Source organism: Cryptomeria japonica, chromosome 8 (assembly GCF_030272615.1).
Source record: "Cryptomeria japonica chromosome 8, Sugi_1.0, whole genome shotgun sequence".
Taxonomy (NCBI): domain Eukaryota; kingdom Viridiplantae; phylum Streptophyta; class Pinopsida; order Cupressales; family Cupressaceae; genus Cryptomeria; species Cryptomeria japonica.
This window is the reverse complement of record NC_081412.1, coordinates 726,067,811-726,088,225: the sequence shown is the minus strand read 5'-3', so window position 1 is coordinate 726,088,225 and position 20,415 is coordinate 726,067,811. Positions and strand designations below refer to the sequence as shown.

The 20,415-nt window shown below is 35.8% G+C and overlaps 1 protein-coding gene across 1 annotated transcript; it reads left to right on the top strand.

The window, feature by feature from the left end:
- Positions 1-15,964: 15,964 nt before the first annotated feature.
- On the top strand, positions 15,965-17,687 carry LOC131046759 (protein DMR6-LIKE OXYGENASE 1). The gene is made up of 4 exons (XM_057980547.2): positions 15,965-16,392; positions 16,466-16,713; positions 16,811-17,132; positions 17,236-17,687. Exons 1-4 carry the CDS (start codon positions 16,150-16,152, stop codon positions 17,488-17,490), a joined length of 1,068 nt encoding a protein of 355 aa, XP_057836530.2. The 5' UTR covers positions 15,965-16,149; the 3' UTR covers positions 17,491-17,687.
- The last annotated feature ends 2,728 nt before the right edge of the window (positions 17,688-20,415 follow it).

Here is a 20,415-nt window from a genome sequence, read left to right as displayed (position 1 = left end):
GAGTGTCCCTATTACATCTCCACAAATGAACATGACGCAAGGGGGAAATTCATTCAACCATTCCATTCCTCCTTGTAGTGCTCCTTTTTTCCAATCGTCTCCTATGACTAACTATCATAGTGTCCTGCCACCTTACTCTCAATCAATACCTTCTTTCAATAACATAATACCTCCATCACAATCTAACATGTCTAATATGAACTCTTTGACTGAAGTGACCATTAACAATCTTGCACAAACTGTCTCTTCTTTACAGCAACAAATTGCCTCTATGAATCAATCTAAGTCTAGTGTGCCCACATTTGATGTTGCGAGCCCACTTTCTCTTGACATTGTTCAAGCTATCCCCCCTAAGCATGTTGAAATCCCACAGTTGGAGCTTTATAATGGTAAAGGTGATCCTCTAACACATGTTAAGACCTTTCAAACAATATGTACCGATTTTGCTCATGACCAAAGGTTGCTTGCAAAACTATTTACTAGAACATTAAGAGATAAGGCTCTACAATGGTATTGCTCGTTGCCTTCCTATTCTATTACTTCTTTCCAACAACTTGCAAATGCTTTTATTCAACAATTTCAAAACAATATAAGTCCTAAAGTTACTTTGATTGATTTAATGCATTGTAAACAAGGTGTTGAAGAAAAAGTGACTGATTTCATTGGTAGATATAAGCATTTGTGTGCTCAAATTTCTTTTCCAGTACCTGACAATGATATTCAAAGAATCTTTATTTCTAATTTACAAAAATATATTAGAGAAAAACTTATGTTTTCTGAGTTTACTTCTTTCCAACAGTTGTGTGCAACTCTTCACAATTATCAACTGACTGTGAGTCAAATGGAACAAGCAAATCCTATGGCTTCGAGTGATAAGGGTGATAGTAGTCAACAACCATTTGGGAAGTTTAAAACGAACAGAGGGTTCGTTAAGTTCAATGAAAACATCACCAACAACAATGTGAATGCAGCATCAGGTGTGCCTCCTATTTCTAAGTTTTTCAAGAAAGAAAGAGAGTTTACTCCTTTGAATGAATCATTGCATAGTATTATGAATAAGTTATTGGAACAAAATGTGCTTACTCTCCCTCCTATAAAGCAAATAGATCCTGCAAAGATTAATTCACCCTATTTTGATAACAAATCTTTTTGTCAATTTCATCGTCAACCTGGGCATGATACTGAAAAATGTTTTGCTTTAAAGGGTAAAATTCAAGATTTGATTGATAATAATACTATCTCTATTTCAGGTGTGAATGATAAAGGCAACACATCTGTAGCTCTTCCTAACCAAAATCTTAAGATTTTTACTGATCCATTACCTTCTCATACCTCTAATGTGATTGAGACTAATGATTCCTCTTTCTCACCTGATGGTCTTGTGTCTATGACTCTGAATGTGATTAACTTTGTAGAGCAGCAGAAAATCCCTAAAGAACCTTCCATCACATTTGATTCTAGTGAAACTATCAAGGCACCTGATAGTCCTTTATATATAGTTTCAAAAGTCAAGAATACACCTTGCCGTGGAGTGCTTATTGATCCTTCTTGCATGGTTAATGTCATTACTGAAGAATTTCTTTTTACTTTGCAATTGAATCAAGTGATCTATGACAAAACAAATGTGGTTGTGAAATTATTTGATGCATTTTCTTCTCCTACAATTGGTTCTATTACATTACCCATTGAGGTCCATAACAAATCCCTTGATGTGAGCTTTGCTATTATTCCATCATCCGAACAATTTTGTGTGAAGCTAGGCTATCCTTGGCTATCTTCCATGAAAGCTATTGCTTCTCCTATACACAAGTGTTTGAAATTTCCCCATAATGGTGAAGTTGTTACTGTCAATCATAGCCTCTTTAAACCAGTTGAAAGAACTTCTAGCGTTCCTATTGATTATTTTTGGTCTAAACAATTCCAATCTCTTCCACCGTGAAGTGATCATCTTTTCAAATCTTATCAAAAGTGGAAAAAAGATATGATCCTATCTCTAAGTGAACCTCGAACACCCAAACTTGATATTCCTATTGTTCTTGAGAAGGAAGTTCTTCCTTTGAAAAATAAAACTAATGTCTTTCCTCAAGAAGATTCCCAACCCATTCCTATGGATGTGACTATGTCTATGTCTAATAAACTTTCTAAAAGTAGACCTATACCTCCTCATCATGATGGACTTGGTCTCCTTCCTAAACCAAATATTCCTCCTTTATATGGAGCAGTTCCTCCTCCTTCCTCTTATAAAGAGAAGAGACCTTCCTCTTCTCCTATTATCCAACCTAAGAGACCACAACCTAAACACCCAAGTGATAAGGATGAGAACATTCCTCAATCTTCTCCACTTCCTACTAAGACTAGACGAAATCATTCTGCGCGTGAATGCTGACGAAAGCGTCATGTTAGAGCTCGTGCAGCTGCTTCTCAAACTTTGCAATCCCCAAAAAGACCTTCAGCTAGTATTATTCCATTTTCTCCTCAGCCGAAAATTGAGCCAAAATCTCCTAAGCATAAGATGCATGATGGTTTTGATCCTGTGCGAGTTAAAGATCCTATTTTTATAAATCTTGATGATGATATAGATGAAAATGTTACTTCTCTTTCTTCTGATAGTGAATATGAATATGTTGATATTGATAACCATTTATCTAACGAATTTTCTAAAGCACTTATCCTAGCTCCTAGACAAGAACAATGTGGCTTGGAACATGAACATAGCCCTTGTTTGGATCTTGTGATAGCTCCATTTGTTGTGTTGGATGTTCCTCCTCTAGCATGTTTCCTGCCTTCCCGAAATATTGATCAGCAAGATCGGGGGTGGATGACGTGCTAGACTAGTTCATTAGCATAGCAGACTCTCTCCTCCTCTCTTGATCTCTTTTGTTACTTATTCTATGTGTTATCCTCATTCTTCTATTTGCTGTCCTTAGTGTTGTCTACTTGAGGACGATGCAAAGCATTGAGATCTCTTTTGGTCTCTCTCATGTTGACTCAAAAGACACATGTGTTCCCTTCTTCTAGGTGACCTTCCTTGATTGGGGAATGAAGAACAATTATGCATACATACATATGATATACATGAATTATCATACAGCATACTGACCCCAAGGAAAGCGAAGTCACCTTATGATTTGTGTTTTGTGTCTATTATCCTTGGGTTTATCTCACACTTGGGGGCTAAATCTTTGTGATAACATGCTCCTTTCCCTTCTCATTTCTTATGTGTATCACTACCTTAAAGAAATCACCCCCGATGAGGCATGTGCGATCGCTTTAACATAGGGGGCATACACTCTGTCCATATCTCTTCAAGATTCTTAAAAATTTCTTGGTGAACTTAGCTTTGCCTTGAAAGTTTTTGGTATTTTTCTTGCATGACTCGTAGTGAGGGAACCGTACTACTGAGAGTCATGGTTCTCCCTCGTGATCTCCCCTTTTACTTTGTCAATCGAAGTCGTAAGATCCTTAGTCCATTGGGGGCTTGGTGTATCTTGCCTCCTTGACGTGGTGAAAGTCTTTCAATGTTGTTTCCTTGTACTTTACCAGAAGTATGGGCATACGCTTATACTCCCGCTAAAGTGGGGGCTAAATGTAGCGTCGTAAAATTGCGACACTTGCAATTTCAACTGCATTTGGGTCTTCACGATGGCGGCGCAACGTTGAACCTGAATGGAGACCCCGAAACCTGTTTACGACATCAAAAACTGCATCTTTCTGCACCTTGGCCTGATCCTCCTTGCACCCTGTTGTCCCGGGAGGTGGGACCATGGCGCCTAGCACCCTGGTCCCTGGCCCTATTTTGGGCCCTGTCTCTTGTTGGGCATCGGGTCTTCAAGTTTGCAATTTGGAAAATAATGTTCCTAGGTCGGCCTAAGGTCAGAAAAATCAGTCTCCTAACCCTAATTGACAAGTCTATAAACTACATTTCCCCTCCCAGAAAAAGAGGAGGAAAAACATATGTGTGCAAAAGGCGGAAGCGGTAGGCAAACATTCAAACATTCAAACATTGAAGCATTCCTTCAAGCAATTGAGCATTCTAGGTCTCCATTCAAGGCTAGGTGTTGCATTCAAGACAAGGATTCAACCATTGAAGAGGAGATCACCTACAACACACAACATACAACATACAACATCATTACAACTTCGCATGTAAGAATACAAACATTCTTACAACAAGGTATCAGTACTTGATTACATTACAAACATTTACATTTACAGCATTCTCATTTCTTGGTTAATTCCAAAACCGGGGTTTGACCTGAAGGCAAACCCTTAATCCCTAACCCCCCAATCCTCCTCTCTTTTCTGTGTGTAGGTTGCAGGTACGCGGCTGTAATTGAAGATCTGGAATCCTTGTGCAGAGAAGAACAAATCCCCCTTCGTTTCGCGGATTTTTCGGAGGACCGTGTGCACTCCGGGCGCCATCGTCCCGTCAAATTTCGCTCAAACTTGCAGGACAGAATCGTCTCGACATTTTACTACTAATTTCAGGTCCGTAGCTTCATCCCGTGTCCCTATCTCCGTCTACAAGCGAATCTTTCTTACTTTCACATACACTCCTAGTTCAATCCTTCTATCTACATTCTTTACAAAAGAGGGTATCCTTGTTGTCTCAACCCTTGAAACTCATTTAGAATTCAATCTTGCATTGTGTGGGATTGGATCTTGTGAGTTTCAACCCCTCTTTTGAATGTAAAGTCTCTCCTAAGTGAAAACCGTCAATCCTAGTGACCTCCTTTCTCTCTCCTTGGAGTGGGGGAACACCTAGGGTTCGCTTTTCCGCTTTACACTACATATGCCCTCATAGGTTCCTAACTCCATCTGTTGTCATAAAAGTTAGTGCCTGTACCTTTATCAACACTATATCTAGAAGAGAGGTTCCTAATTTGGAACAAGTAGATCACAATTTATTCATCTAGGATTATATACACAAAGTATTGTTGGTTAGGATTAAACTTCACAAGTGCATAAGATCTCTTGGATCCAACATAAGATGGCCTCTACTCAATAGATAATTAAACCAACTATAAAGTAGACAACCCATTCACTTCATTCGACTTGCTATTTGAAAAACACATTATGTATTAAATAAAATCTATCATTTGTAGACATTAAGTTTACATAGTCCATAATTGTATGGTGAATGTGAGCTTATGGATTTGATTGTGTATGCTATTTTGTTATCAAAATTTTGAATCATGCTCTCTGATTCATCATCAGGATAGTGCGATAGAGAATAAAATAAGTGTGAATTGCAGAGAAAAAACCAACTAAATTCACACTTATTCTCTTCTTTATCTCACTATCTTTATGATGAATCATAGAGCATGATTCAAAACATTTATAACAAAAAAGCACATAGTCAAATCCAGAAGCTCACATTCACCATACAAGCTATCATGTTTTCACATCTCTTCCATAACCTTCTGTTATCTACTCTAACATCATTTGAATCCTAGTGAGGAGAGAAGGTCAAATCAATTAGAAACAATCCCATATCTTGGGAATTATCCCCTCATACCCTCCCCTTATGGAATTGAGTTCACAGGGGCATCCTACACACCTAAGGACTACCTGTGTTCCTGCTTCCAACTAGGTCAAAATCACATGTGGTTCTCCTTACAAGGTCTCTTAAAAGACCTAGAAATAACTTCCCAATTTAGTAACCCTATACCACATCACTTCTATTCATGTATGTTGAGATCTCTAATTACACCTCACCACAATCATTCCATTTAGTCATATCTTTAGTTCTTGCATATCCATAATTGGTCAAACAAAACTTTTAGCTTGCACTTAGGTCACTCTCCTTAGGTGTTGAATCAAACACTTGGTTATTGATCACCTGTATCACTTGAGGCCCATCATCCTTGAGCTAGGGAACATATCAACATGTTTGAGTACGATAATCCGCTTGGAGTTCAACATCTCCCACTTTAGAATACCCTATCTTGATCACTTGTCCTTATGTCTATCCATCATAGCACACATAAAGCTCTGCATCACAACTGCTTTCAAAACTGGAGTTGCCTTAAGTTCTGGCATCTTTATTATATCAAACTTATCATTTGTCTCCATACCTCATTTAGAGTCCAACCCCATATCATATCTCATACCATTATCATATCATACCATATAGTTGCTTCTGCATTCTAGAGTTTGCATTGCATCCTAATTTTGAGTCTCATACATTGTCATACCACTTGTCTTAGGTCTAGATCAGAGCTATCATAAATGTCCACTGCCATCATGACTCAACAAATTCAAGATCTCAAGAGATAAATATATGACATTCAAGTCCAACAAAAGGAATCAATGACCCCCCTTGAGAGACAAATTCATGATATCAAGAATGACAAACTTCAAGGAATGCTAAAACAACTATATGAGATGGAATAACAAGTAATTGAAAAGAAAAACCCAAACCTTAAGCAAGATCACATGACTCCTTCACCAAGACAACAAGACATTTTTCCCAAGGATCCCTCAGATATATAGTTTACACCTTTGGGACAATTTATTGAGTCAACTTTAAAAGAGCTTCTTGAGCACAATCTTATCACATTGCCTAAAGACCACATGAGGATGTAAATTTTTTACTAACTACTGCATGCATGATAGAGCCAACAAATATAAGACTTCAAATTTCATGCAATTAAAACATTAGATTCAAGACCTCATTGATAATGGTGATGTTATTTTTGAATAAGATCTTATTGATTCACCTAAGAAGAAATTAGACGTCATTACCAAGCTTGATCAAAATAATACACCTATGTCTAGCAAGGCTCCACATGTGGCCTCCATCTCTTCCATGATGCCTTCATCTCCTAAAGCTTCTCAACAACAGTCCATACCATCTTCCTCAAACAATGAACCTAATGATAACACTTTTCATGTTGACCCTCAAGGGATATCTCCTATGGAAATCCAGGATAATCCCAATCTTGATACAAGTTCCTCTAATGATTTAAAAATACTAGATCCTATGACATCATGCACTCCAATTTTGATCATACCAACTCTAGAAAGTCCAATCCAAAATGCTTCCCCATCATGGAAAAACATGAACAACTTCCAAGAATCCCTCATGCATATCCAAAATCCTATCCCTTCCTTAGAAGTGGTCTCATGTCAAAAGGATAATCTGAAGAATGAACAAACAAGTTCTATCATAAATCAAGACCAAGACACCAAAATTCCCCAATCCCATCCAATGGTTGACCAAGATCCTATTTCCCTAGAATCCCATGACGATCCTCTTATATCTTTTCATTTCTTCCAAGATGATACCCTTCCATCTCAAGAGCTAAGCATCCTTCCAAATCCTATTCCTAATCCACTTCCTAAGAAATATCATGATGCCTCTTCCACCTTTTCAAATGATCCTATTAAAAATGAAGAGCCAAACACTCTTTCAAATCTATCCAATAATCCTCTTCCATGTCAAATCAAAGTATCCCTTCATCTCGTTGTCATAATTCTCCATGTTTGCCTCAAGAATCCGTCATGCCTACCAAGCCCTTTCATGATCCTATCATTCCCTGTAAGCCACCTCCACCTCAAAATGGACTTGTCTCTTGCTTCAAAAGTAACAAGAATCGCTTTGCTAAAAAGATTTTCCAAATCATGCATTATCCAAGAAAAGAGTTATGCATCCATGAACAAGGTATATGGAACCCCTTGATATAAAGGAAAATCCTGATTATAATGGCCATGGCTACATTTCTCACTATCAAGATGTTGTTATCCCTCATAAATCCTATGTTTCTCCATTTAAAACCAAACATACACCTTTTGAATCCTCCAAATCCATTTTGGGTCCCTATATCCCTAGACCAAAGCCTCCAACCCTTCTATTTATCTCGGGTCCCTATATCCCTCTATCTGCTATCCATGTTACCCCTATCTTCTAATCTACTAACCTTACTATAAGTCAAGATCAACAAAGGCACACATCCTTGAGAACCTTTCACCCACCCATCTACATGAAGTCATTTGTAAGACCTTCATATCATTATTATCCATTCATCAACCCCAATATTCTTAGGAGCAATTTGGATTCCAAGCATAAAATTCTAGTGTTCAAAAATCCACATACATCTAAGGATCAACATGTCCCATCTAATCGATATGCCAAAAAAAGGCAAATTTGATCCAAAAAGAAAAAGAAACATCTAAAAGGCCAGAAAGGCCCACAAAGAAAAATGAAAAGTCAAAATATGTATGGCTTCCTAAGTCTTACATCAAAGCAATGCGTTCTAAAGAATCACAAAGAAATGATAAATCAAAAACCATATGGATTCCCAAGTCGCTCGTACAAGACTTACACACTAAAGAAAAATCAAAGTTGGCATTCAAATTTGCTACTCCAAGGGCTTCTCTCAAATCCTTTATCTTAAACACCTCATCATCTCCTTCATTCATTTGTGTCCCGAACTCCACATCCTTAAATTCCTCATCAAAATTTCAATTTCCAAAATCTACTTTTTCTCCCTCATTTCATCACCCTTCAAAGTGTGTGCCAATGCTGACCTTGCCAACATTTCCATCCACCCCTAAACAAATTTTCCAACATCCCATCCATTATCCAACATCTATGTTCTATCCTCTCATCCCTCTTATCCAATCCTTTACATAAATCCTTATCCCTTTCCATGTTATCATCCATTTCATTTCTCTTTACCATCACCCTACCAGCATCTTTGAGCATACCTTCAATAGTTAGCACATCTTTTAGGAGTACTATCCAAAGAATTTGATGCCTAATTCCTTCCTCCATCTCATATCATATATCCATTATCTTCAAAAAAGAGAGAAAAGAAAAAAAAATAGAAAAAAAGGAAAGAAAAGAAAAAAAAGAAAAAAGTAAAGAGAAATAAATTCATCCATTTGTGAAAACCACTTTGGTGGCGCCTTGGGCAAGCACCATGATGAAAAACTGGCAAACATGCATCATGCGTAATCTATTATCTTCTTGCACTTTACATTGGGGGAAAGTTTCATCCATGTGCATCCCTCATCCATTATCTCTCATTCACTCTATCTACATGCATATCCCCTTTTCCACCTTTGATCTTGACAAGATAAAGGATCTTTTCAAGCTTCATGTGTCCTATCTATTGCACTTGATCCACACCCTTAATCTCCTATCCATTATTTTGTCCATTTCTTTCTTCCATCCTTCATTACCACTTGTGATCTTTCTTATCCTATATGCCTCCTATCCAAATCTATCCATTGATCTTGATCAAAACTAAGGACACAAAATGCAAAACATATTTTCAAAAACCTCTTGACATGACCATTTCTTTGGACCATATGACATTTGTTACATCATATCATTGCCTTATATTGCTATATCTTGTTCCTTTGCTTGGATTAACATGTTATCCTATTGAGAGATTATCCTTGAAAACCACATAAGCTTCCTCCATAATTCACTTATCCATTTCTATGCCATTTGCTCATTCATCCGCTCAAAATCACTTTTACCTTGCTAGACACTAGGGGAAAACATTTAAAATTCTTAAAAATCAAAACATTTAAAAAACCCCTAAAAATCACACAAAACTTTTTAACAAAATCTAAAAACATTTTGAAGAGACAAACACTTTATACAAGCACAAACAAAACATCGAGTGAACATAACAAAACCTGTCAATCTATTGAATTAGACACACCAACTTGTGACAAAGAATCATTTCAACCTGAGGCATACTGTTTGTTAATTTGATTATGTCTTTCTGATTTTATCTTTGGGGACATGTCTTTTAGCTTTTTGGGGATGTCTCTGACTAGAGATTTTATCTCCAAAATGTCTTTGACTAGAAAGGTGAGGATAGGGCATGTTTAGTTATTTGCTTCTTGTGGTTTGTTCCTTAGTAATATAATGACTCATCTAAGGACATGATTGTCTAACATCATCTAGGATGTATGGTACCTATGTGAACATGGGCATTCCTTGATTGTCTGATGTGTTTTCCTGTATGCAATTGATATCTTGATTCATTTGGGTCTAATCCATATCCAGATGAGTTTATCCCTTTGTCATAATAAGCTCAATGATGAGATATGCACTTAGAAAAGTACATGAATTTTCATCACCTTCATATCCCTTTCTCATCATCCATTTTTGTACCACTTTCATCCCCTTTTTATCACTTTCATATCCTTTTTCATCAATCATTTCTTTCATCATCTTATCTGAGAGAGATTAATTTTATTTATTTATCCAACCAATGCATATCTCTTAAATCTTTATCAATCACTTTATTAAATCAATCAACTTGCTTCTTGAGATTTTATTTCTCCCTGATCGATCAATCAATCAATCAATCACTGTATCAATTTGTCTTGCGCTAGCATCAATCTCAATCAGATTAATCAACTCTATTAGCTTAATCCACTTATCAACTTGGCTATACCGATCATTTCCATCAATGGTTCAATTACACCTCTAATTTGTGTATTTTCATCAAATGTGCATCTCCACTTAATCAATCCCACAATATCAATCATTCAATCTTTTCCTATAATGTATCGAGAGATTAATCTCCATCACAATCTATTCGATCAATTTATCAAGGAAGCATATCATATCGATCATCATCCTTACCAGGATATCCTTGGGGCATATATCATTTGATCATTTTTTCTTTGAAACAACATGATAGGTTGTATTGTCTCAAAGAGGGACAAAATGTAGACACATAAAAATGTCCTCTTATTAATCTCAATTTTTCCATCAATCAAGTGGATCCATATTCTTATTAAGTAATACGTGATTTTTCCTTATTTTATAATATTCCTATTCTTAATTATTCATTTTTTATTATTTCATAAATCCATTTAATAATATTTCATATATTTATTATTCTCCAATAATTCATTAAATCCATTTTAATAAAAATTACTAAATCACTCTCCTATCACAACTTTACCCTATTTATCCTTTTCTACCTCCATCAATTACATCCACTTAGTCAATGTGGGATAAACATTTACAACTCCATATCACTTCTTTTATCCCGCATCTATCTTGATACTTGTATCCACCCTAAGGACATCCATAAAAGTATTTCTCCTCTCATTCTCAATCATCTTGCATCTTTGATTACTCTTGCATCTTTCAATCTCTCTAGCATCTTTAATGTTTCTTGCATTTTGATCTTTTTTTCATCTTTGAATGCCTTCATTCTTTTAATATATTTTTCATCATTTACAAAATAATCTCTTAATCTTCATTCGCCATATAGACTTTATTTTTTGTAAGCCATATATCATAGGAAAACTCATGGAGTTTCTATCTAGATCTACTGTTGTTTTTTCTAATTTTTTCCCATACACATTTTATTCATTTTTTTTTGTGTTTTCACTATCTAGTCAATTACTTGGATGCTTTGGCACCTAGAATGGGTCTAGATTTGTTGGAGAGGGTTGTATTTGATGCAATTTATATTTTATTTGAGGATGTATCATGGGTTTTTGTGTTCATCCTTCTATTATCAGCCTAATAAAGGGTGATTATGACTCTTGGTGAGATGAGATCTTGGCACATCTTGGTAGCTAGATATTTTACCTTATTTGTTTGGAATTATTCCTGAGCCAATCACTCCAGGAGGTAGATCAACTTGGGATAATATCATAGATGATGTTGTAGGAGTGATTTGTTCTGGTGTTGATCATGACACTATGTGCACACTATATCAGACCTTGAGTTTCCTTGCGCAATTTGGACTAGAATTTGGGAAATGCATGGAGACCCTCATATCTCTCCATTCCCAGGAGATCTTACAACAAATTGTCTTCTTCCCCTTGTACATGCAAATTTCATACCCTTGGATAATGATACTTTAGAGGAGCTTGAGTATATCACAGATCTTGCATGGTCTAATGGATCAGAGGCATATCTTCATGTCCCTACTCCTCACATTGAGATCTCATCTCAATCATCTTCATCTTTTGTTGTTCCTGATGCCTTTGGCATTGGCACATGCATGGACCCCATTGATTCAATGCAACAGGATATTGTTCTTCTAGACACAACTACTTGGGATTCATATCTTACAAACATATCATCCTTGTTTGTGGAGTCTCGTATTGTAGATTTAGAGGATTATTTAGAGGATATTCATCTCCTATTTGTTGATAGCCTCATTTGTGTTGTCAACCCATCTTCATTGCCTATGGAGCTTGTTCTTCATCAGTTTTTACAAACTCCTATTTTGTCACCTCCTATATTGATTGGGTGTGTACCTAATTGGTTTGTGATGCATCATCATCTTTCATGGACATAGAAAATTTGAATAGTTTCTAGAGGCACATAGTATTTGGATTTGGATTCCTACTTCCAATTTATGTGAGTGGATTTCCATATCTCTAGTGAATTTGTCTCTTCCTAAGGGGAGAAATATTGTTTGCAGGTAGTGGATCATTTTTTGTCTTTTGACTTTCATCATTGGCACAGGAGCTAATTCTTCATTGGGGGATTCCTATCCTCATTTTCTCTCTTATGGGGGGATATTCATTGTACTCTTGTGATAGAAGAAGTCCTTAGAGGGTCACATTGAGTGCTCATTTCTTTCTTTCACTAGTGCATTTATTGTTTTCTTCTCTCTTTTGGAGAGGAGTTGTCCCACTAGGTTTTCTCCTTTTCTTTAGTTGTGAGAGTTGCATTACTTTACATGGTTGTACATGTGTACCTAATCAAGCCTAGTTGTTAGGACTCATTCATGTATGCATTTTGCATTCATCTTTAGCTCTTTATCTTATCCCTAAGTTAATCTTAAGGAGGGGGTGTTGGAGTAATTAAGACACTTTACCTAATTATTGATTAATTACGTCCTTTAATTACTTTTTCACTTAAGCTAAACTTAGGTGCTTTTTTTATCTAGAGTAATTCTTTTCTAGCTTAGGTTCTCTTAGATGCACTTTAGTTCAGTTGTAGTTGAGCTTAATTTAGCTCCTCTTTGTTTTTATTTAGTTCTCATAATTTTAGGATTAGGGCATCTTTTGCTTTCTATAAACCAAGTCTTCATTCATTGTAATTTTATCTACTATTCTTTTATCCAATCATACAAAATTCTTAGGTTGTTAAATTGAGGATATTATATTTCCTTGATATCTTTTATGTGACAAGTGTTTTGCTTGCAGATGATTCTTGGATCTTGTGGTTGTATCATCAACTTCTACATGGTATTAGAGTTCAATCTTTGCTCTTACATTAATTCACCCAATGTTAGTATTTTTAGAGGACTCAATTTACTTATAATTTATAGCAAAAGAGACTAGGTGATATAATGTCACACTCCTTTAAAATAATACATATGGCTCTTTCATTAGCATAAATTAATCTTTACTATAATTAGTGCTAAGTTTCTAGATTACATTGTGTGTTAGTTTTTGAATAAAAAAATAACACAGAATGTAATCCAGAAACTTAGCACTGATTAAAATTATAGATTGTGGAAATCTTATATCATCAATCTTGATTAATTGTACCTCTTGGAAATATTGGATGTTCATAATCTAATACTAATATTATTTATTTTCTTTTGGATGGTAGTTATGAAAGAGGATTATACTTAGCTTTAGGGATGAACTTGAAGACATTTTGAAGTAGGCATTAAATCTACCATGTTGCCTAGTATGCCACTACACCTTCAACTACTTAATCTCATATTGACCCCACCATCACAACACAAGGTTTCATGGAGCTCACCATGTACTAGAAAGAGCCATCTTCTCTCATGCAATCAAGCCAAATACATCCATCTCCTCTTGTATGCCATGGCATCTCCCCCTTCTTCAATTTTCTCTGCATACCATTTCCCACATGACTGATGAAGTTTCTTTCTCCTTTAGCCTTTAATGAGGATTCCATGACTTGTTCAAGGGATCACATTACAACATAAGTAGGGATAGTTTGGAAATTAGATAAGGAATTTTACCTTATAACAACCACTTCAATTTACATGAAAGTTTCTAAAACTTCTTCAACAAATCTATTTCATTTATAGACCACAAATTTGTGCATTCCATGAGATGACATTTTGTTTATGGAGTTTCCTCACATTTCTCTTCCCTTCCCACATGATTCATCATTCCTTCTCCCGATGTCCCCCTCTCCTCTTACACCATACTCTACCTTGCTCTCCTTTCTTTTCTCTCCATTTTTTTCTTTATTCCCAATAACATGCGAATATCCGTTATGATTTGTTTGAATTTTTCTAAAGCCTTTTCCACAAATCTCCTTCACTTCTCTCCTCCCTTTTTCACATCCTTTCTTCATGCTTTTCTAAAAACAAATGGCTCTTGACCTGAAAATTTTATGTGGCTCTGAGCAGAGAAAACCATGCTATTCTCTTCCAATCTCCTCTTGAGTGATTCTTCTCCTATGTTGCTTGCTTTCTACCATTCTTCTCTTCTCTCTACATTCCCAACCCACTCCAACAAAAGAATGAGATTTAGGGGGTCATGAAGGAGACTTTATGACTATATTATGCACCAAATTCACCTTTGAGCTACCGTATTGGATTGCCAAAGGTTAGTGATGCCATGCCTTGCCAACGACGTGACCATTATTACCATACATGAACCACTCCTATTAATTTTTGGTTGTCTCCCTTTCACATTCTATAATCATATATGGAGGCCCATACCTCATGTCATCTTGTCCTTGATCTCTTAAATGCCTTTTTTTAACTTAATTATTTCTTTTCTTTCATGTTCATCCACAATGGAAGTGGTGGACATGGGGATGCGACAATTGCATCTTCAATCTCGATAAGCTCCTTTTTACTCCTTGAGTAAGAATGCCCTTCAAAATCAAAAGGGTCTTCATCCTCTAACCCTCACAATTCATGGGGTTTCGTCCACAAGCTATAATCCTCCATGGATTTTCTTCCTCGAAGGATATTTATGAAACCAACTATTCATACAATGTAAAAAGATAGAATGAACTGGCCAAAAGATCCATCATAAGTCTTTAGCCAAGAATTCATAGTTACTAAGCAAAGTTGAGCACCTAAAAGGCCCTCTTTTGAGAGAAAAAGATAAATTTAAAATTTGATATTCTTTGTGTGGCCCATGGACAAGGTGGGACCATCTATTGGTGGTGGCATCGTTTGGTCGTCGACTACTGGTGGTGGTCATTGGGTAGACTCCTCAAAGTGGCTCCCTTGGATGACTCTAGCAATTTCACCAATAAGGAATGAAGACTAAGATAAGGAGGGAGAAGGTAATGTTGACGATGATGAACCCCTATATACCTTTTACATATAACTCACTAGATCAAAAGGGGTGCAAAGTGTATCATTTTTATGGTCATAGGTGATCCTTCCATTGATACTACTCTAATAACATAGTTCAATTGATTTATCATAAAAACAATCAACATTGCACATTCATCAACAAAAATTATATATCATTTAATACATATGATTAAATAATTATCATGTAATATCTAATCATACATAAAAAAAATAATACAACATTAAATCATTAATTCACATACTTGGATCATCCCCATTTTTGCCTAGACCTCTAGTACACATCCTTACCATCTACTACTTCCTTTGCTCCATCTATGACTACCCCATGGATATAAAGGTAGGGGTACATTTTCTATGTTAATGTAAATATGCAGCCATAGATGACACAATATGCAACCATAGATCATAAGTCATCTATTTTTGTTGTAGTATGGGCTCATCCTCTTCCTAATCAATGATGACCTATAATGTGAACGACCGTCTATCAATCTATCCTCACAAAATGGAGAAAACTCATCTAAACTGATGCTTATCGTTTTGCCATAAAAAACTCTTATATCAATTTGATGTTGGGGAGGGATACAAATTTAAAAAACATACGTGGGGACACAAACAATTTAAAATAGTGTTCACAACGTCAGACGTTATCTAAAAACAATACATAAATTAACGTCTTTTATGATAATGGAGATGGACTTTGCAGGTGTTTTCTTGAATGCAGACAAATATCTCTCTGTCAGATCAAAGCTCTTTAGCTCTCACAAGTATTGGTTTACCCCAAGAGCAGTTGAGGCTAAACAATCTAAGAAAACCTACCTGAATCCCAGAGCAATTGAATCTATCTTCTTTTCATTTCCTCCCCTCCTTCAAGTACAAGATGACATCCACAACCCATGATGGGTTCAATCTCAATGTTGTGGAGAAACTCATGTCCAATGGACATAATCATCTTCATGTTCAGGATAAGTATGTCTTTCCTCCGGGTGAACGTCCTGATATGTCCCAGGTCTGTACTTCATATGCAGTTCCAGTCATAGACCTCAAAGATTTGGATGGGCCTCATAGAGTAAAGGTAATCAATGACATTAGGAGGGCATGCGAGGAGGATGGCTTCTTCCAGGTAAACATCTATATTTGTTTTGTTCTTTTTACTTTTATATGGGTATCGCTTAAATTCAATATGGATCATTCAGATCATGAACCATGGAGTGCCAGAAACTGTGATGAAAAGCATGATGGACATTGCCAAAGAGTTTTTTGAAATGCCTGTGGAAGATAGGGTTTCTCTCTATTCAGAGGACCCAAAGCAGGCTGTCAGGGTTTCCACAAGCTTCAATGTCACCAAAGATAAATTCTTTGACTGGAGGGATTATCTAAGACACCCATGTCATCCACAGGAGGAATTTATCAATTCATGGCCTCAAAAGCCTGCACTTTACAGGTAGTAACAAAAAATTTCAAACAAAAAATAAAATCTCAAAGGAATTCATTATCAAGTGCATGTGACCCCTTTTCCTCATTTCACTTTTTCAAAACAGAGAGGTTGCAGGGAAGTATGCCAAGGAGATAAGAGCACTGGTTCTAAGGCTTCTGGCTGCGATTTCTGAAGCTCTGGGACAAGATTCTGATTATTTGAATGAAATCTTTGGAAAGCATACCCAGGTACTGCACATAAATTACTATCCTGCATGCCCAAATCCAGATCTTACCTTTGGCGTAGCACCTCATTCAGATCCACGTGGCATTACTGTTCTGATGCAAGGAGATCTGAGTGGCCTGCAAGTGCTGAAAGATGGGAAATGGGTTGCAGTAGAACCAATACCCAATGCCTTTGTGGTCAATTTGGCTGATCAACTTCAGGTATATAGCAATATAAATGATATTCACTGTATACTTCCTCTCTGTTTAAAACTTGTTTTTGGAGGACTGAATTTTGAAACTGTTTTTGTGTGGCCTTTATTAGGTTATAAGCAATGGAAGATTCAAAAGCGCCGAGCACAGGGCTGTAACCAATACAAGCACTGCACGTATATCTATTCCCACCTTCTATGGGCCTTCATTTGATGCCTTCATTGCTCCTGCAGCATCCATGGTGATTGAGGAGCATCCAGCCTTGTACAGAGGATATAAATTTGAAGAATACATGGCAGCATTCTGGAGCCAAGGTTTGAAGGGCAAGAGCATTTTGGATCGCTTCAAGATCCAAGTCAGTCCATGATTGAAAAAAGTAGTTTATAACTGCTGTTGTTGGAACATACATATGCTGGTATGGAAAGTATAAACTCTGTTGTATAGCAATGCTTTATCTGGGAAATAAGGTGGAAGAGATCAACCTATCCCTCTACGTTTACATATGAGAGGGGGTAAGAACAGCTTCTATTTGATAGTTTTAAAATAATTTTTCCAAGTTAATTACATTTGAATTAAACATTGTGAAAACAATATTGAGAATCAAAATTGTGTGGACAAATGGGTCATACTTGAACAGTAGATGGATCCATCACAAAGGGAGCTGGTAGCTTGCAAATGGGTCAGAGCCTAGGTCAGTAGAGCTAGGTTAAAGCTAGAAGTACTCAAGTTAAGCTACAAGTCTTGAGTACTTCCAGTTTGATTCAAGAAAGTGTTGGAAAATGAGCCACACTTAAACTAAGATGAATTGATTACAATAAACACTACTAATTCAACGACAGAACATTTTAAACAAATGAAAAATCTGAAATTAACTTCTAATATCAGAAAAAAAAATTAACAAATCGAAACACTAAAATCAATAACATCATTAGATTTTACTTATGATTGAAGATCAACAATGTACATTGGATTTGGCTTTGTCAATAACATTATTTTTTAATATCTCTAGGGATGGTTTCAGCTCTCCATTTATTTGGTTCGAAGTATTTTTACATTCTCTCTTTTCACTTGCATGTTTTGAGATCTGTCTCTCTTGGCTCATAAAAACATTTAATTTTTTTGAGAAGCATAATCTTCCATACAACACAATTGTAAACTTCAGTCAAAACTAGGAGCCTTTTTTCAAAGATTAGGGCAGAAAACCCCAAGGCAGGATGTCACCAGCGACAATTTCTTTGACATATTTTTTAATTTTATTTTTTATTGAAACAGAGAGGTTGCAGGGGAGTACTCTAATGAGATGAAGAGTAATGGTGACTGCGATTTCTAAAGCTGTGACAAGATTCTTGTTATTTCAAAAACTTTAACTCTGTATATCTTGGATCACAATTGTGCTGAACTTCTAATTTAAAAATGGGCAGGCTAAATTTTGGTGGATAATGTGTCTATAAAAGTATTTGTGAGTATAGATGAGCGATAAGAATAAGTGTATCGGTAGATGGATAGTATACATCTGTATAAAATGATGGGATTTGTTAATCACTCTTTAAAATAGAAATAAAATTAAATAGAAAATGACATGGATTCATGATATATTTTGAAGTGTGTATGAGTCTTAAAATAATCATGCATTTAAAAATATATAGCACTCACAAATATGCATATAAAGTAAATATCTTATACACTCAAAGGATATTGCTATAGGGTACATATAAAGTAATGGGTCTTTTAAGGATGCGATCATGTAGCTTTATTTTTGCAAATGTATTTTCCATAAGATGAGTCTCTAGAAGTGCCTATAAAATGAAAATATTAGTGATAGGATATGTCTCTCACCATTGACAACTGGTTGTGTACATAAAATAATACAAAGAATTGTTGGAAGAGGAAAAAATCACACATAATAAGTAAATATTACTTAAAACATATGAACATATAATCATGTAATTATATGAGGATATATACCAATAACTAAATAATGCACTATGATAACTTTGAGAAGTACATGGGGGGGGATGATATCAATGAACTTAGTAATAATGCTGCCCTAGTATGAGCAAAGGATGATAGTGTGGTCCTTAGTGACTAGAAACACCCATGTAAGTATGATGGCATGAAGCCACAAGAAGGCACAAAGCTATGATAAAGGAGATGTTTGATGCTCTCGAATACAAAGATATCAGTGTGAAAGTGAAATATGTAAAGAGGAAGCACAATATTATTTTAATACAAAGGCTTGACTTCCTCCAATTTAATATTATTTAATAAATTAATACATTATTATAATATTAATAATCAACACCTTATTATTAATGTTATTCTAGTTGATTCTTCTGTATCAATTATGTATCTCTTGTAATGTTTGAAATGTGTGGAAATGAGGTCTTAGCCTAGGGATGCAAACTAAGAACTTATTCATTCACTATTCCAATTTTAATCATTTCATTAGGGAACAACTAGCAAGGTTCGATTTCATTCCCAAAGGAGAGTTGAGCACTTTGGTTAATTGTTTCCTTTTTTATTTGATGCGATTGGATATGATTTTGATTAAATTTATTAAGATCTAGATATTTTTAAATGATAAGAAATTAACAACATTCAACATAAACAACAAGGTACATAACTGAAATCAACATAGAAGTATTGATCTAGAATTAAGAGTCAGAGAAGAACTTATGATAGCAATATGGAGCATAATATGTTGGACTATGGAGAAAGACAACCGAGTATGAGGGTGTCTTCATTAGTAGAGGGTTGCAGATTCCAACTCATAAGGATTTGTAGATTTGTCTCTATAAAAAGCTTATAAGTGTCGGACATTGGAGTGATTTGGCATAGTCTAGGGGTTTTCACCTGTTCATAGTCTAAGATTGTTTATCGAAATTTGGAGCATAATATGTTGTGTTGTATAACCTAAGTTAAACCTTGTGTTGGTGTTTCCACCTCCACTACAACAATGTTGGATGAAAAAAGAGCTTGTCCTCAGGAAGGACAAAGGCTAAGACCTTAATGGAAATGGTTGAAAAAAACCTTTGATATGAAAGCCTTGCCTCAAAGTCTCACACAAAGCTTGATGTTGTATAATTGATGTTAATGCATGTTGAAAGGATGTTGAGGTGCGAAAGATGCTTCCTAAGATTAATATAGTGGGGGAGATAGTACAAATTTCTTTACATTCTTTAACTACTAAAGAATTAGAAACACATTCACAAGGAGATAATGAACATATATAAAGACATATACAATAATGAACACAAGATATACACTCTAGGGAAAACCCTTTCGAGAAGAA